Source organism: Patella vulgata, chromosome 6, assembly GCF_932274485.2.
Source record: "Patella vulgata chromosome 6, xgPatVulg1.2, whole genome shotgun sequence".
Taxonomy (NCBI): Eukaryota; Metazoa; Mollusca; class Gastropoda; family Patellidae; genus Patella; species Patella vulgata.
Window position 1 is genome coordinate 26,776,633 of NC_065884.2, and position 17,107 is coordinate 26,793,739.

The window sequence follows — 17,107 nt, forward strand, 5'->3', positions numbered from 1 at the left end:
TTGAATTTCACAAAAATCGGACCAAAACTGCCTTACAAAATGGCCGCTGCTTGAACACAAATAGTGTAAAAGTATGTAATATTAAGGTTGTGGACCCGCTAAAGGTCACAATTTTTGTCCGATTTTGATGAAACTTAAAATATATGTTTATATCCCAAAGATCTCAGGTACTTTGGATATTAGCACATATCAGACCATTACTTTCTGGATTATGGCCCCTAATTGTGCGAATAATCATGTTTTTTGTTGTTTTGGCTTGTTCTCTATCTATCTCTTGCAAAATGTGGACGTACCTTGCCTGGCAACCGCTGGTTTTAGTTTGGGAGAATTTATAAGCATGTCATATACACGTGCTCTGATAGTATGTCATCCATTTATAAAAGGGTTATGTTTTCATTGCGTCTCAGTATAAGGAACTTAGAACAATGATTTAGGTTACTAGTATGCAAAATTCAACTTGTAATTAGGAGAGAGAAATGTGGTTTAATGTCCACTCAACACGAACTAGGTTATTTTGGGACTAACACATGGTTCAGTTTTATTTCAATAATTCACTTGTGCGTAGAGAGAGGTCTTTAGTAGTGGGAGGACCTGGAGAAAACCCACGAGGTTGGACAGGCGACCCTACTCCTTGTCACGTACAACCAGGGAATCGAAACCCCGCCAGTTGACTCAATGACAGACCTTATGATACAGCGTGCACATGCTAACCATTCGGCCATCCAACTCCCCTTGTAACTAGGAGATAAATACTTGCTGTAATTGTTCACTTGATGTTGTTGTTCTTAGTGTTTATCGTTCACTTCAACCAAGGGTGATATCGCAGACAAGTGGTCTTTTATTTTCATTTTTATTATCTTAGCGCACATGGGAGGAAACCAGAGTAAACCCACAAGGTTGAGAAGGCACTCATATCTCTAAGTCACATAGCTCACACCAGGGATCAAAACCACGACCGCAAGCCAGAGGTGACCGGCCAGCTAGAGGTCGAAGCACGACACTCTAGACCACTAGGCCATCAACCCCCCCCCCCTTCACTTGAGAAAGCTTCCATTATTTGTTTTCAAGATATAAGCTTAGTTTTCAGTCTTGCAGCAAACCATAAAATGACAAATAAGACTTATTTCTGACTGAAGCAAACAATCTCTCTCTTGTTTTTCTACTTAACTGCACATTTTGTTTTTTATTTTGCATGACTTTATCACCACATAGTTTGATTTTAATTTGTTTTTTTTTCTTCTTTTTGTTATTTTTCAGAAAAAGATTATTATAATTATTTGTATTTTAATTGCTTTAGCTATTATTGGTTTAATAATAGGTTTATCTGTGTAATTGTCATATTTATTAAAGTCATCTTTGCATAACCATGTTTGGCAAATGGTTTTATAAAGTTCAAAGTTCCTCCTCTGGGAATTCTGGCAGTCTCTATAATGCTGAATTTTATATTCTTCTTCTTAGGTTTTGAGAATGATTAATTTGGCATGAGCACAGTAAACTAACATTTTTCTGTCATGATTATGCAAAGATTACAGATTGTAATGTGTACAATCCAGTAGATAACAATTCTATCCAAACATTCATTTGTGACGACTATTTATTTGTATATACTTCTTAAGACTATATTATTTGTGCCACATTTCACCTAGAAAAATAAATAGTCATCATCATCATGTTTTGGATTTAAAAATTGTAATCTTTAAAAATGTGTTCTTACAATTTAAAAGAACAAAATATAGACAAAGTTGTGAATAGAAGTCATTTTATACATATTTGGATAGAATTATAATTTCATGCCTTTTAATTTCATTTTTAATTAAGCGTCTATTTTTATTTAATTGAATTGTATCCATGTCCTCAAATTGTAAGGTATTAATCATATCCTTTCCTTTTTCATAAAAGTTTTTTTTTCTTTTCTTTTTTGTGAAAAACTTCATATGTATTTAAATTTCATTTATTTGTGAAGTATTTTAGATTAAGAGTTACATTGATTTTTTCCATTTCAGAAAAAGATTATCATTATTATTTGTATTGTGCTTGGATTGGGAATTCTCGCTTTGATTATTGGACTATCAGTTCCAGTAGATTAAGTATTTGTTCCAAATTTGATCTTGCTACATAAGGTGATCAATTTGTGACATTCCTTTTATGGGAGGGGACCATTTTAGATGATTCTGGCGTAATGGTTGGAAATTTGTCATGTAGCAATAGGTTACAGCTGTTTATTTATATCATAAAAGTTTCATAACATTTTCTACAAATACCTTAAAGGAGCAGCCCCAAATTTCTCATGTATCCATGATAAAAGTCTGCTTCCAAGATTTCACATTGTATCCAAGATAAAAGTCTGCTTCCAAGATTTCACGTATCCACGATAAAAGGAGATTTAAATGCATTTTAGATATCATTGGGAATCATACAGAAATTTGTACAGGACTCAGGGACAAGATATCTTGCAGTCTTTCATAGAGAATTAATCTATTTGGGTCATTAAAATTTATCTGGGTTGGCTCCTTTGAAAAAATAGCTATACAGCTTGCTTAATGCAGATATGGTGGTATAAGACAACACTGCCATTTTGTTTTCTCAAGTATATCAAATCTGTCATTCAATATTTATAAGATCTTGGAACTCTTGGGGTTTTTTTTTTATGTAAATGTGACGAATGATCAATGCGGTTTCTGTATATTTCTGTAAAAAGTGGACCAAAGTGTCGTAATAAGACAAGATGGTTAAGGGTAATGATTGCACAATTACTAGGTAGTTGTATTGTTCCTAACATAAGGATCTAATTAAAAAAAATGCATATTGTCTTCAAGTAGTCAAAAAGTTATATCATGCATTAATTTTGCATTGTTTCTTATTGCGCAACTTTTCATCTAGTATATCTGTAAACCAATAAACATAGGTTTTAAAGATATAATTCCTATATAATAGGAACTATGCCAAATTTCCTTTAAAAAATCAACTTTGTGCTGGGTAAAATATTGATATAAATCGCCAGAAAAGCACTATCGATGGCGCTGTGTTACTATTGATTATCAAACTGTTTATTTTTCTGACAGTTTAAGTTAATCATTCACATACATCGCTCACTTTAATTACTTCAAAGTATCAGTGTAACATTATAGCAAAAATCCACTCTCATTAAAACATTACTTTGAGTTTGAAACAATTATGGTTGAATTGTGAAACATTGTCCACAGATCTATTTATAAATTCACATGTCCACAGATCATTTATAAATTCACATGTCCACAGATCTATTTATAAATTCACATGTTGTGTGAAAGCTGTTCTGAATGTATATTAGATCTTTTCTTTAGTGTAAAAAATCAAAAACACAATAAAGGTATAAACTTTAAATAGATTGTGCATCATATCTACGGAATTCAAGAGCTTGTATACTTACGCAGAACATTTATATGACTTTTTGACTTATAAGAAACAATATACAAATAATGTTATAGGAATCTTAATGTGGTACATTAGTTCAGTTAGCTGTTGTTTACTTGTTTTTAATTTTAAAATGTCACAACCCTTGTTTGCCTTAATGCTATGCCACAATTTATTTTGGTTATGCTATGTTGTTTTATTTCATACCAGTATGTTGTTGTTTTGAAAAGAAAACAAAAAATCAAACAAGGATGTGGTAAAACTGTATTGTGCCTGTTTTGAACTCTTCAAAAATCATCTTAAGGGCATTGAGTACTCTAAAATATGCATTGTGCCTGTTTTGAACTCTTCAAAAATCATCTTAAGGGTGTTGAGTACTCTAAAAAATGCATCTTAAAGCTAGCATTGTGCCTGTTTTGAACTCTTCAAAAATCATCTTAAGGGTGTTGAGTACTCTAAAATATGCATCTTAAAGCTAGCACTGTAAATTTTGTTCATTTACCAACTATGTTCCAAACTTGACCCCAAAAGCATGATAATAAAGGCTGATGACAAGAAAAGTCTTAATATCCTCAGTTATGCCAACCTGGATTTTCATCAAATTTGGCATGAACAATGCTAAATGTAAGTCCAAGAAACATAAGGTTCACTTTTTAGCTATAGACCGTGGTTTGTCTGGTATTCATGGAAATGCCAACAAATGATGAGTTTTCTTCGAAATTCTACAAGTTCGTGCTAAAGAGAGATATTGATAACCCCAAACATCATAAGCGACATTTCGACACCAAAAATGTTAAAAAATATCAACTCAAAGTATTTTAAAATCTTTGTTTATTATTTACCTTCAATCGAGATTTTGTGATTTTGGTTAAATTCTTTGAATATGTCCACAACTAGTTGTTTTAAAATACAACAATTCAGATGTAAAAAGTAAATATTTACTTAAGTGCACTATTTTAAGCATTCAAAAATGATAGTCTTCGACAATAAAAAAAAAAGAAGAAATTCTGTGATGTTCGAATCATGATAGATGATAGACCAGGAAAATCGCGTTGTAGAGGGAATTCCTTTTGGTCACGCCATCCAGCGTGAAACTGTTGGTGGAGGCAGCCGTGATTATTTACTGCGGATCACGTGACCGATTTGTATGACATCACAATTTATTGAACAACTGATCTAGGTTGGGGAAACCTTCTTGTTTGGAGTATAAATAGTTTTTTTTTTCTTTCTGCTTATATAGGTCTGACGGTCATGTGTCCCTTAATTGGTTAAAAATTATTCCTTCACATATTAAGAATAATCAGATGTGATTGTGGCAAATATTTATATTCACTTGCAGAATTTATATCAGCCAGCCATTTTAACACACTTCTGAACTAAAAAGAGGGGAGGGGAACAGGTTTAAGCGGAGAAATGGCAAATATTCATGGGTCTTCTCTTTTTTTTTTTTTTAAACAACTGCCTTATCATGAATTTCAAGATTTTTGCCACTGTCACTTTTTATGTTCTCAGGACATAAGAATTAGTCAAAATTTGTGAATCATTTGTAAATCAAAACAACAACATATAATGGTAACACAATGTAAATCTGTATATTTTGTATCATAGTTTAAGATGTTGCACATGAAATATACAAACATGCTTTAAAGGTTTCCCATTGGTATGATGGAAATTTCATGGAACTTTCTGTGATGTTACTGTGTGAAATACACAGTGTTACTGTAAATTGTAATAAGTTTACAAGGAATTCATTTTATTCATCAATGTGTCAATGACATGAGTGCCAAAAATGATGTGATTAAGATTCTGCACAGCAAAAAAAAAAAGAAAAAAAAGGTTGCCAGTAAATTATACTGTGTCCAATTTGGTTAAAACAATCAGTTAAAAAGTACGTAAGATGAAAAAAAATTGCATGTACTTATAGCTAGTTTTTCCTATATGCACTTTACGGCAAGTTAACATCAATCTGATTAAAATTATTTCAGCCATCTGCACTTAAAGTCGCAAATATAGACCTCCCGTAAAAACGACTTTGCCAATTATTGAAAACACTCTTTCTTTGTTTTTATTCCTTAATTATCTATATACAGCCGCCATGTGTATTCATTAACGCCTGACTGATTCCTTAATACCCTGATTAAAAAAAACATTTGACTACGTAATAATTGAGAATTTGTTTTATAATGTCTCGCCCTCTCTTTTCCCGACAGCGATTTTAAAACTGTGCCGTCTAAACGATTTGAGATACATTTCCGTCAGACGAGTATTATGGTTCTAATTTCCCAGAGTAAGAGTACAGGAGTAAAAAGATGTGGTCATGCCAAATGTATCATAAAAGTCAAACATGATTGAAACGCGATTTCTAAATGACGATCTGTTATCAGAGTAGCCAACTGTATCTAGTTTTCCTGTAGCCATCGTACAGCGCCTTTCTTTCTGCATGTGGATTTGTCTTCATTACCGTAAAAATGAAATACGAAAAAATATCTCAATATACGTTAGAATTAACAGAAGTTATGTTGTAGATTTGAATCAAAGAATTTTCGTTCCAAGCAAGTTTTAGCGACGGCCTAATTTAACGATGCAAGTGATGTTTGCTTCCAATGCATCCAAGCGTAATATTTAATTGATGTTCGCACATAAACACTATGATTTTATTAAGAGGCCACTCCCGTTAAGCGGTCAGTCATTAAAATTCCCTTGAGTGGCTGCTTAATACAGATTCTACTATATAGCTAATAATGAATATATCGACAAATGACTGGCACCATTTGTATTTCTGTACTGACAGAGAATAGTTTGGGATATGAAGTATTACAGGGTGCTTCAAATTATTAAATGCACTAATTGTTTGGAACGTCTTCATTTGCCATATGGCTCATTTAAACAAATGCAGCTAAAATGGATCTACAGCATGATATAGCATTTTAAATTCACTCTAAAATATTCCAATCACAAATGTCTTAATCTATAACAATGCAAGACGATAATTTGGTGGTTGTGATTAGGCCAGTCACATGTTAATTGGAATGTCAATAGACACTGGTCAACTGGTGGTGTGTATGGACAGTGATGTATTGTACAGACAGTGATATATTGTATAGATAATGTATATACTATGTGTAGTCCCTGACGTCACCAGCCATTCAACCGATTTAAGGTCGTAATTGAAAAGCGTTATTATTATAATAATAGCCGAATTTATTTGAATCAGATTGGTGTGAACTTGCCGTAAAGTGGATATAGTAACCATTGGCTATACATACATGCAATTTAGGTTTTTCATCTTATGTGCTCTTCAAGATTAATTGAAGGTATTTGTATTGACACATTGGGTTTATAGGTGACTAGTTTTATACCTTAATATTACAACTGTATGGAGATATGTATAGGATAAACTGAAAAGAATTTTAAAAATTAAGGAAAGATATTTTAATATTAAGCTCTAATACATTCTGAATATTTATTATGTAAGTATTTTATGTTTGATAATACTCTTAAAATTCAAATTAAAACTCCCAACTTTTTGTTCAAAATTAAATTTGCCTCAGATAGTATTGACAGGTCACATTTTGTCGGGCGGTTAATTAAATATATATTTTAAATAAACATGTACTTGGTTAGAAACACAAAATATTAGTTAAGCCACATCTTTTACTCCAAAATTTTAGTTGATATTTTAGCATTATGTGTAGATCTCTTGCAAAATATTTGGTTATATTACAGTAATTACAGTTTTAACCAAAACAATTAATTTAATATGACTGGAAAAATATTGAAACTGCTTTTTTTCCCTGATAACACTTCTCTTAATGAGCAAATGTAAATAATGTCTTAATCCTTTCTAAATTTGTAAACTTCACCTAAAGTGCAAAAATAGTCATGAATTATGTTTTGCTCAGGAACACTCTGTCCCATTCCTATCTTTATTTATCATATAGATATATCATATAGATGTATTTAAAGGGAAGACCAACAATTTTCAACAAGGGTTTCCATAAATTTTAACACACACAAACAAGTTTTTGTGATGTAATTGATTCAACATGTTAGCTGGTCTCAATAGTAAGCATACAGATTTGGCGCAAGTTTGCCAGTGTATTTTGTTAACACATAGTCGATTGACCAGAAATCTGATCGAAGGCACTGTTTATTAGGATATTATAAACACAAAATTATGTTTTTTAATTGCTGTGGGGTTGGATGGCCGAATGGTAAGACATGCACGCTGTATCATAAGGCCTGTCATTGAGTCAACTGGCGTGGTTTCGAATCTCCGGTTGTACATGACAAGGAGTAGGGTCACCTGTCCAACCTTGTGGGTTTTATTGAAATAAAATTAAATCACATGTTAGTCCTGAAATGACCTGGTTTGTGTCGAGTGGACGTTAAACCCCATTTTTCTCTCTCTCTCTTTTTTTAATTGTTTAATACACTAAGCCGTGGCGTAAATTCATGCATACTGAACAGTACGCTGTGACCCAATTCACGTCACATGGTTGATTATTTACATCACCTGCTCGCTTGACACCCGGCAAATCTGTATATGCTTACTATAGGGACCAGCAAGCATGTTGAACCAATTACATCACTTTCTGTTTTAATAAAATTGATTTTTTTGTAATTGATGAAAACCCTGTAGAATATCGTTGGTCTTCCCCTTTAATTAGCTACAATTTTAGTTTTAAAGATGATCGATTATCCTGTGTATATATTATTATTTCCTTATTGTTTTTGTGTGTACATGTATTGTTTTGATCTTTAGTTTTTAAATGTCTTTATGTTAAATTTTGATGATTTTCAATGATAAAAGATAACCAAAATCTTATTTTTTGAGCCTTTCATTGATTATTTTAAATAGTTGTTTGAGCAATGTGTACACAGAAACACTTAAAATGTTAGAATGGTCACAAAATCAATTTTCTTTTTCACAAGATATGTTAAAAGTAAAAATTAGTGTTTTTGATCAGTCTTATCCCAAAACAGGAGGGTATATGAAGGGCATTATCAAGCTAACCCCAAACTGTTTGGCTTTTAATTTTACAAAAAAGTAATTGAGTCACAATATAAATTTGATTTGAATTTACACACACAGGGTATCATTGTTTGAATTTCATATATAAAGCTCTGAACCAAAGATGTGTAAAAATATGTGTTCGTTTTAAAACATCTTGATATCCTGGCAATTAATCCAGTATTATTTAATTTTAAAGTTTATTTTATATAATAATGTAATTATTAATAATAGATTTATTATGATTTTGACAATAACAATAACAATATCTTGCTCAAAATGCAATTCATATATTTATGCATGGATGTAATTTTTAAAAAAAAATATATATATATATATATACTGGTATGCACCATATGAAATTACCAGTACACTTAATATAATGGAAACACTTTCTATTTAGATACATTTAACATGAGTTTAAAATTACCCAAAGCAGGTCCTAAAGAAAAAGTACAATCAAACCAAATAATAAAGTAATTTAAATGTGTATGGACTAAATCTGTGGATATTTGTTATATCAAGACTAGTGTTAATGTCAGTTAAATAAATCGTTAAAGACACAACATTTAAAATTAAAAGACTAATTTTAGGGCTAAACAAATTCGTTAGAATCTTTCAAGTTATGACCATTAATTTTGTCATTTATGCCTGATTTAAGAATTACTACAGATTTTCTGTACCGTACCAGTTTAAATGTTTGAATCCATTCAAAACCATTCCAGACTGAAATTTAAAGTCAAGACTAATGTTGTTAATTATTACATTGTACAGTACATTAGTACACATTTTAGATTGGTAAATTAGTTTTGCATGTAATTGGTCTTGATGGGCTTTCACTCAAATTTATAATGGAATTATAATTTAACATTACTGTATATTACAATTACAAATGTTAAAATCATTTCTTCATGGTGGTAAATATAAAATGAATTTGAAAATTTGATTAGAAAACTTAAGTGTTATTTGGTTTGTATTTGTGTTACCTATGTTTGTTAGTAGTGTACATGTATATTATTTATGATTAGCTTTAGTTGTCTCATTACACTGTGCAATCATACCCTCCCATAACTCTGTATCTGTATATATTGTTAGACATGAATATATTATATATATATCTCGAAATGATTCAAGTAAATATCAGAAATAATACTGCTTTTGTTGATATTTCAATTTTCATTGTCCACATGCTAGGGTAATGTTTTTTTTTTTAAATACAGTTTTGAGGGAATGAAATGGAGATCACAAATATATGGTACTGTAAAACATATAATTTGTGCGTCATCATAAATTTATTGCAAATTGTTTAATGTAGAGAAAAATATGCCTTGACATTTTGTCATGAAATTAATGTGTTCTGGGATTTGCATTAATAATTATTTTATTAATGTATGCAATAATTTCATGGTTACAGTAAATTGGGCTATACCAGATCAGAGCAGGTAACGTTCTCGAGGCCAGCAAAGACATAGTAGTAGATATATGATTCGTGAGGCATTACTAGTGATGTTTAGGGTGTTTGAAACAGTTTGTGCCAAGAGAAACTTTCTCGTTGGTTTAGATTTTTTCCACTGTATAAATGACCTCTGTTGTCTATTGAATGCTGTTTCTGGGTTGAAATAACTTACATTGGGGAGGATAACTCCCAACATGCCAAAAGGAGGCAGACCACCATTAATTTCCCCATTGACTTCGATGTTAATTGTGGTCTCTTTGCCCAGCTCCAACTTTTCCCCAAATTATCGTTGGGCTGAATTCTTTTTTCACTACAGACAGAGAAACAAATGATCATGTCTTTGTGCCAGAATTTGTTTCAGGTTGACCACCAAAAGTTTGAGATACACAACCTTGAAGTAGCATACTAAAAACATGTAACTATTCACTGTACATATCACTGTAACCAACCTGTTAACTCTGTTATCCTTCTGCCTCTAAATCATGAATATTTACCAAAGTCTGGCAGAAAATGTTAAGTCAAACCCTCTTCATCCATGCTAGACCAAAAATCAACAAAAATTGGCATGCAAAAGGAGAGAAAAGAGAGAGAGAGGGGGAATTACTATAAATAGACGAACTACAATTTGTTGGTGCTGATAGGGTGAAATTTAATGTTGATCTGCTTCCAAAACAAAATATGTAAAATGGCACATTAACAACAAAGGCCCTGTGTATTAATTGGTATTGCACATGGAAGATCCCTTTACTGTAGACATGGTTATGATTTTGAGCATGCGATCCATGGATTACTCTTGCACCTATTGCTACTTTGATGTTAAGTCTTTTGCCCAGAAGATTTATGGAATAACAAAGAACTTGAACACAAAAAACATCAAATCGTTATGTATGTATGTATGTATTTTATTTTAATTTTTTTTTTATGTGCACTCAGTGTTGTAAACTTGTATTTAGTTATTCTAGTTTTACATTTAGTTCAGTTGTGCAGTTCTATGTGTAAATAGATGACTTTCATATTCTCAAACATATAAGATGGACTGAAAAGACTGTGATATGCTTAAGTTCAAATAAACACTGAGAAAAATGAAATGAGAAACAGCATAACCTTTGTCACACATTTTATGTTATTTCACCTAGGGTATCTGATCAGGACTGACCTGTTGTACTTAAAGGTGTAATAAAAAAAAAATGTATGCAGAAGTCTGACACAGATTAGAAATATTTTTATGAAAAGTTACAATGCATACCAGTAATCATATGTTTTTGTTTTGTTTTGCAGAAGAAAATCGCTATAATTATATGCCTAATAATTTTAGTAATAGTTATATGTGCTACATTTGGAGGATTGTTTGGATGAAGACAGACAGCAGTTTTTACTAATTATAACCCTTGCACTGCTGCACCAACAACCAATCAGAATAAAGGATGAAGGGGATGATGACCTCATTTGTTTCATTCACTATAAAGTAGTTAGATCATGCAATGTAGAAATTATTCCCAAAAGCAATGGCTTTCAGTTTTATATGACATACATAAAGCAGTTTATAGTTAAATTTTCAGTATTCAATATCCTTAATGTATTAAACTTCTTTGTCTAACCCTTATCCTTATCTCTGTTATGTATTAACATACACTGCACATATCCCTAATTGGCTGAACCGGTGGTACAGGGTGACACAATTTCTGCCCAACATTTGCAATGAATCTTATTTCTTCGTGCAAAATCATTGAAAAGCCAGTTTTTGTCTGAATGACCAAGGAGACTTACCTTATATCTGTGATCCTGTCAGTAGGATCTCAATACAGATTATATTATCTGTCATTTTGTTTACAAATATTTGTTATTTAAGAGCACAAGCAAGATCCTCATATGTTTTGAAAATGAACTAGTGCTTATTGTTTACATTCACATTGATAAAACATGATTTATATAATAGTTGTAAGGGTTAGACTGAGATAGAGACCATCTGCACATTATCAATATTATACAACATACTTCGATACACTGACTGCATTAGCTGAATTCATTTAGATACAAATTGAGCCACAGCACACCTCTAATGCTGTCTAAATATCAGACTTATGTCATAATACCTTGACATAATAAAAAGATGTTCAAACAATATCAATATCTTAGAGATGATGTATTATATTGAAGGTATATTCCTTGGATTGTATTTGGAACTTTAATTATACTTCATAAAGACAATTATACTTCATATGACAAAAATAATGTACAGAATGGAAAAGGGTTTGATATTTCGTCAATGCGATACTTGGGTCATTTTGAGATAAATACATAATTATATGGTTATGTGTGCAATACGAGGTAGAGAATTTTCCACCTACTCTTCTTATCAGCCTCACTGAATTGTATGTACAGATTAATTTGTTATAAATCAGAAGGCAAGCCTCTATGTCACTGTGTTTAATCTTTGCTGTTTCTTTTCAATTGACTAACATAAGTGACTGGTTAATGAATAGAGGAACATGCTTGTTATTTCATTAATTACCAGCACAACCATTAGTTTAGATGAAAACAAAGTTTTGTTCAACTTGAAGGAATATATCTTCAATAATACTTAGCTACAAATTACATATTATCATTTATATTAATAATAATTGTCTTTTATGCATAAATTTTATATAACATGGAAATTATATATACATGTAGTATAAATATGTAAGCTTATTCAGTTACTATATTTTGTAGGATCTGGGGTGAATATTGTTTTATTGAATATTAAAAGTTGGAACAGCATTGGTAAAATCTCAGAAAGGAATAGAACATAGCTATTCACATGTTCATATATGTAGCAAAAAAAAATTGTTTGCTGTCCATTAATTTGAATTTAAAGTAATAAAATGAGATAAACACAGTGATTATAGATATAACAAGGTAAACACTAATTGATATTCCCAAAGAGTGGGTTGAGAATTATATATCATAATAATATATTATATAAAAGGACAGTTATTGGACAGTAAATAATAGGATTTCATCTGTATTTTGTTATTTTTTGAAGGTGTGAATGATTTGCTCAAATTATTTCAACATTAAATTGTGTATATTAATGAATGGTTTTAGATAGTGATAATTTATTCATTTTTTAACCTCGTGTAAGATGTATGATAATTATTAGAATTTGTTTGATTCCATACCGTAGCTTTCATGTTTTGGGAAGCCATAAACTCAATTTTTGCTTAAATTTGAGTTCTACTCAGATTCAATTAGCTTGTTCCCAATGCTCAAGATAAAATGGACAACAATCTAAAATTACACATTTAAATTTGATTTTTAACAGATTTTTTTTGTAGCAGCAATCAACCCTAGAAAAACATCAGCTGCCACAATTGTTAGTTAGAATTTTGATTACCTACTTACAATACTGCAAATATCTAGGTTCAATAGCAGGCATCAGAATTTAACCTGATTTTTTTTGTGAGTTAAATGATGTAATTGTTGCTTGGTGCCATTGTCATATTTAGGATGAATTTAACAAAGTTTTGTTATTGCATAAACAAACATTCCTTTAAATTTTGTGGTGAATAATAGAGATTGTATTATCAGTCACTTGATAATCATCATTTAAATAACTTCATTGTAATTATTTGTAGTACACATTTTTATTGATGTTAGTCTCTTTGGAGATTATTTTCATAGATATTGAAGTACAACTAAATGTATTAATCTTACTACTTGTTGTATATCTCATTAGTGTTGGAGTCATAATCTTAAAAAAAATTCCACTGGCAGTAAATAGAAAATATGCATTTTAATGAATATTAAAACATTATACACAGTTTGTTTGTTTGTACAATTGCTTGAAAGTTTTAGCAATTAAAATTTTAAACAATCAATTGATGTAATGTATGTAGTAAAAATGTGGTGTTGCCATTTCAGATCAAGAAAAAATATTAAATTAATAATATGTATTAATCTACTTAAATTGAATACTGTGATATGCATGTTCTGAGTATTTTAATATGAATAACATAAGAAAACAAATTCATGTAAATTGTTTAATTTAAAAAAATATTTAAGAGGGGTATTAGTGATTTAAATGTTGATGTACACTGTAAATTGTCCAGGGTGCACAGGGAAGGACAGAATATTCAAGTAATATTGCTGTTAAATCTGATAACATTTATTGCAAGCTAACAGATTGATTTAAGGACCCCTATTGCATTGCTTCAAAGATCAGTAGAATTTTGCTATGACCAATTCACGTCATATATATGACATTTATGATTTGTTGGCTTCAAAAATAGGGCCCCAAATAATGTTTTCAACTTACAAAATTATTTTATTGTAATTGGGAGGCTTTTTTCAAGTCGGAAACCTTACTTAAAGTACAAAATTCAGTCACAGCATTAAAACATTAATCTTATCATATGGAGGTTGTCCTTTCGCATCAATTGTAAAATTGATATTTCTTAATAAATGCGGTGGTTTATAATTTGAATGTCTTGTGTAATTATATCGATATTCCAAGATGTTTTACTTTCATCAATTTTTTCCCCAGTGTAATTTATTACTTTAAACTTGGGAACATGATAAAGCCTCAGTTACAATATAGCTTAATGCTCAATCTGTACCTGCATAGCATTATTTCAAGAAGTAGATTTCGCCTCTTTATTCGGTGTCCTTCCACTTCTAAATGCACCCCAGTCCTTTTTTATGCTTGTTGTAGGCAGTAAGATAACTGTAGCTGGGGTTTGTGTAGCTGGTAAATCCTGTGTATGTTGAAACAAATTCAAATGAAATATCCATATAACTTAAATTATGCATCCCTATAAATCTCTGTTGGGTGAATAGTATGATTTTGTTTTTCTGTATGAATAACATTCCAAAAATGGTGAATTGATCATGTCTGATTAAAAACAGTCAAAATATTTTAATTGTTTTACAGTTTTGAAAAATATGCGAAAAATTTAAAATAAAAAAAAGTTTACTGGTGGAATAATACACTAGGGACCGGGTATCATTCAGATTTGATGAAAAAAGGAAAGAAACTGAGCTTACCATCTATAATCTAATACACATATTCAGTTAATAGATTGCCATGCAGAAAGTATTAAATACCATCAAGATTCATCAAAAACCGCCCAGTTTGTGCTACCGTTTAGTTTTTTCATCAAATCTGAATGATACCCAGTCCCTAGTGATAATAACTGTATAATGTTTAAAATATTTGAGCTGTATTTTTGTTAAATCCGATATGAGTGTTTTTATTCATGTATGTTATTTGTTAGCACCATTATATTATATCATTCCTTTATATTATAATGAATGTATATAGTGTTTAGTTGTTATTATATTGCCATGTTAATATAATACAATATATATCTAGGTGTAGATGACTTCTTACAACTCTGTACTTATTTAATCATACATAGTGTAATAGAACAGAATTTAGAAATATTCCATGAGAAAGAAGATAAAGATATTGATAGTTTTAAATTTAGTATATCATATTCATTTTCAATGTAAAAAAAGATAATCAAACATGCATACACTGTTGAATTTAACTGAATGTAATGTAATATGATGTAATGGGGTCAATTATTGCAGAAAAGTCATAATATATTTTTTCTCAAATTTTCAGTTTGTGAGCTATATGTTTTTTTTATCTCTCCAGAAATAATATTTTATGAATTCAATACAGAATTATGTTGTACAGCAACCTGAAATTCAAATAATCTTAAAGGTTATTGTTATAGTTTTACTATCTATTATACACTGTAATACTTAAAACAAGTGACAACGATATAATAACTTTTGGGGTTGCCAACTAATCACTATAATGTGGAGAATTTCTTTTCTTTAACAAATGAAATAGGGTTTAACTTTCTGCTCCATCCAGGTTTATGAAGATGGGTATACGCCATGCAGTGTGATATAAGGGAAATTTTGCCTTGACAGCGGCGCTACAGCCTACTGCCAAGGGTTCTTTGTCATGCATGCCAAACCTGTACACGGATGGGACCTCGGTTTTTTGCACCTTCTAAATGATCAAACACTGTTCCATGCCAGCCGGGCAGGCCCTCCGTCCTGCACCAATGACATGGGGAACCATGTCTCAAAATCCTGATGTACTTTCTCGGCAAATACCGGGATCGAACACAGGACTAGAGGGCCACTGCGGCTCCCCTTTTCTTTAAGATCATAATTACACTGGTGTTGAAGTTGGAGACTGAATAGGAAAATGAGGAGAATGATTAAATGTTCATTCATTTAAACTGAAGAAATTTTTAAACTGGCACCAATAATTATTGTTACTGTACCCAATGTCATTTGTCCTGTAACTAACAAATTTTGCTGTATTTTCACATTTTGTATCATTTTGTCTTTTCATTGAATGTACTTAGAAATGATAGAAGCATATTGTATTTTGTTTCAAATCTTTGATTAAAGTATATTCTACAATATTTAAAATTAATCAGTAGATAAACCTATACACAGTGCCTTGTTTTTTTTTTATTTTAAAATGTCCTAAGATTGTGGATTACTGATTGGAAATTTACCCTTTTTATCTCCCCACCAAGTGTTATATTTCAAAATGGATCGGATCTGATTTTTATTTTTTTTTTTTTTAAAAAAAAAGGTTTATTACAGTGAATCATTCCGCTACCGTCCCCAAAAGATTGTAAGGGAGAAGTTAGTAGTAAGTACTTATAACCGCTCTTTGGTTGAAACCATTTGCACTTCAGATTGCACTTTATACATGATTCCAACATTTATTACTTATTAGCAATTTATAGTTTACATAATTTAATGGCATCTTTTAACTTACCTCAAGTGCTAATACAGACTTATAGACAATATGTAATAATATACAGGATAAAAAAAAGGATAGTTTCAAATATCAGTACTTATGAGTGCTTTTCTTTATCACTAGTAAGTTTTATATCAGCTGCCCATTAAAATGAGTCTGTCTGTCACACTTAATGGGACATAATAAGTCCACTTCTAATTGAGATACAATGGTCAAACTTGGTGTAGCTGTTTATTAGGCAAATGCCTTGAGTAGGTGTTTATTAGGCTAAGCAGAGATAAGCCATTTGATTGGTTGATGCTTTTGGACACGATAAATTTGGTTTTAATTAAGTGATAGTGGTGAAACTTGGTGTATAGTTTCATGACATCCATACCTTGACTAAATTCAATAATGAGCAATTTCTGCTCAGGGTAAGCAGAAAGATAAGCAATTTGATTGGTCAAGACTTTGGCGTTCAATAACT

At 31.0% G+C, this 17,107-nt stretch overlaps 1 protein-coding gene across 4 annotated transcripts in view; it reads left to right on the forward strand.

Moving 5' to 3' along the window:
* The window catches only part of LOC126823446 (syntaxin), a 56,710-nt gene extending 40,804 nt beyond the window's left edge, over window positions 1-15,906 (forward strand). Inside the window, exon 10 of one of the 4 annotated variants that reach the window (XM_056102084.1) lies at window positions 11,142-15,906. In XM_056102084.1, the coding sequence (XP_055958059.1) occupies window positions 11,142-11,219 (78 nt within the window). In that variant the 3' untranslated portion in view covers window positions 11,220-15,906. Of the gene's footprint in view, window positions 1-1,257; window positions 1,835-2,003; window positions 9,558-11,141 lie in introns of those variants that run through there. The other 3 variants (XM_050552306.2, XM_050552310.2, XM_050552308.2) reach the window with 3 other exon arrangements.
* Window positions 15,907-17,107: the final 1,201 nt, after the last annotated feature.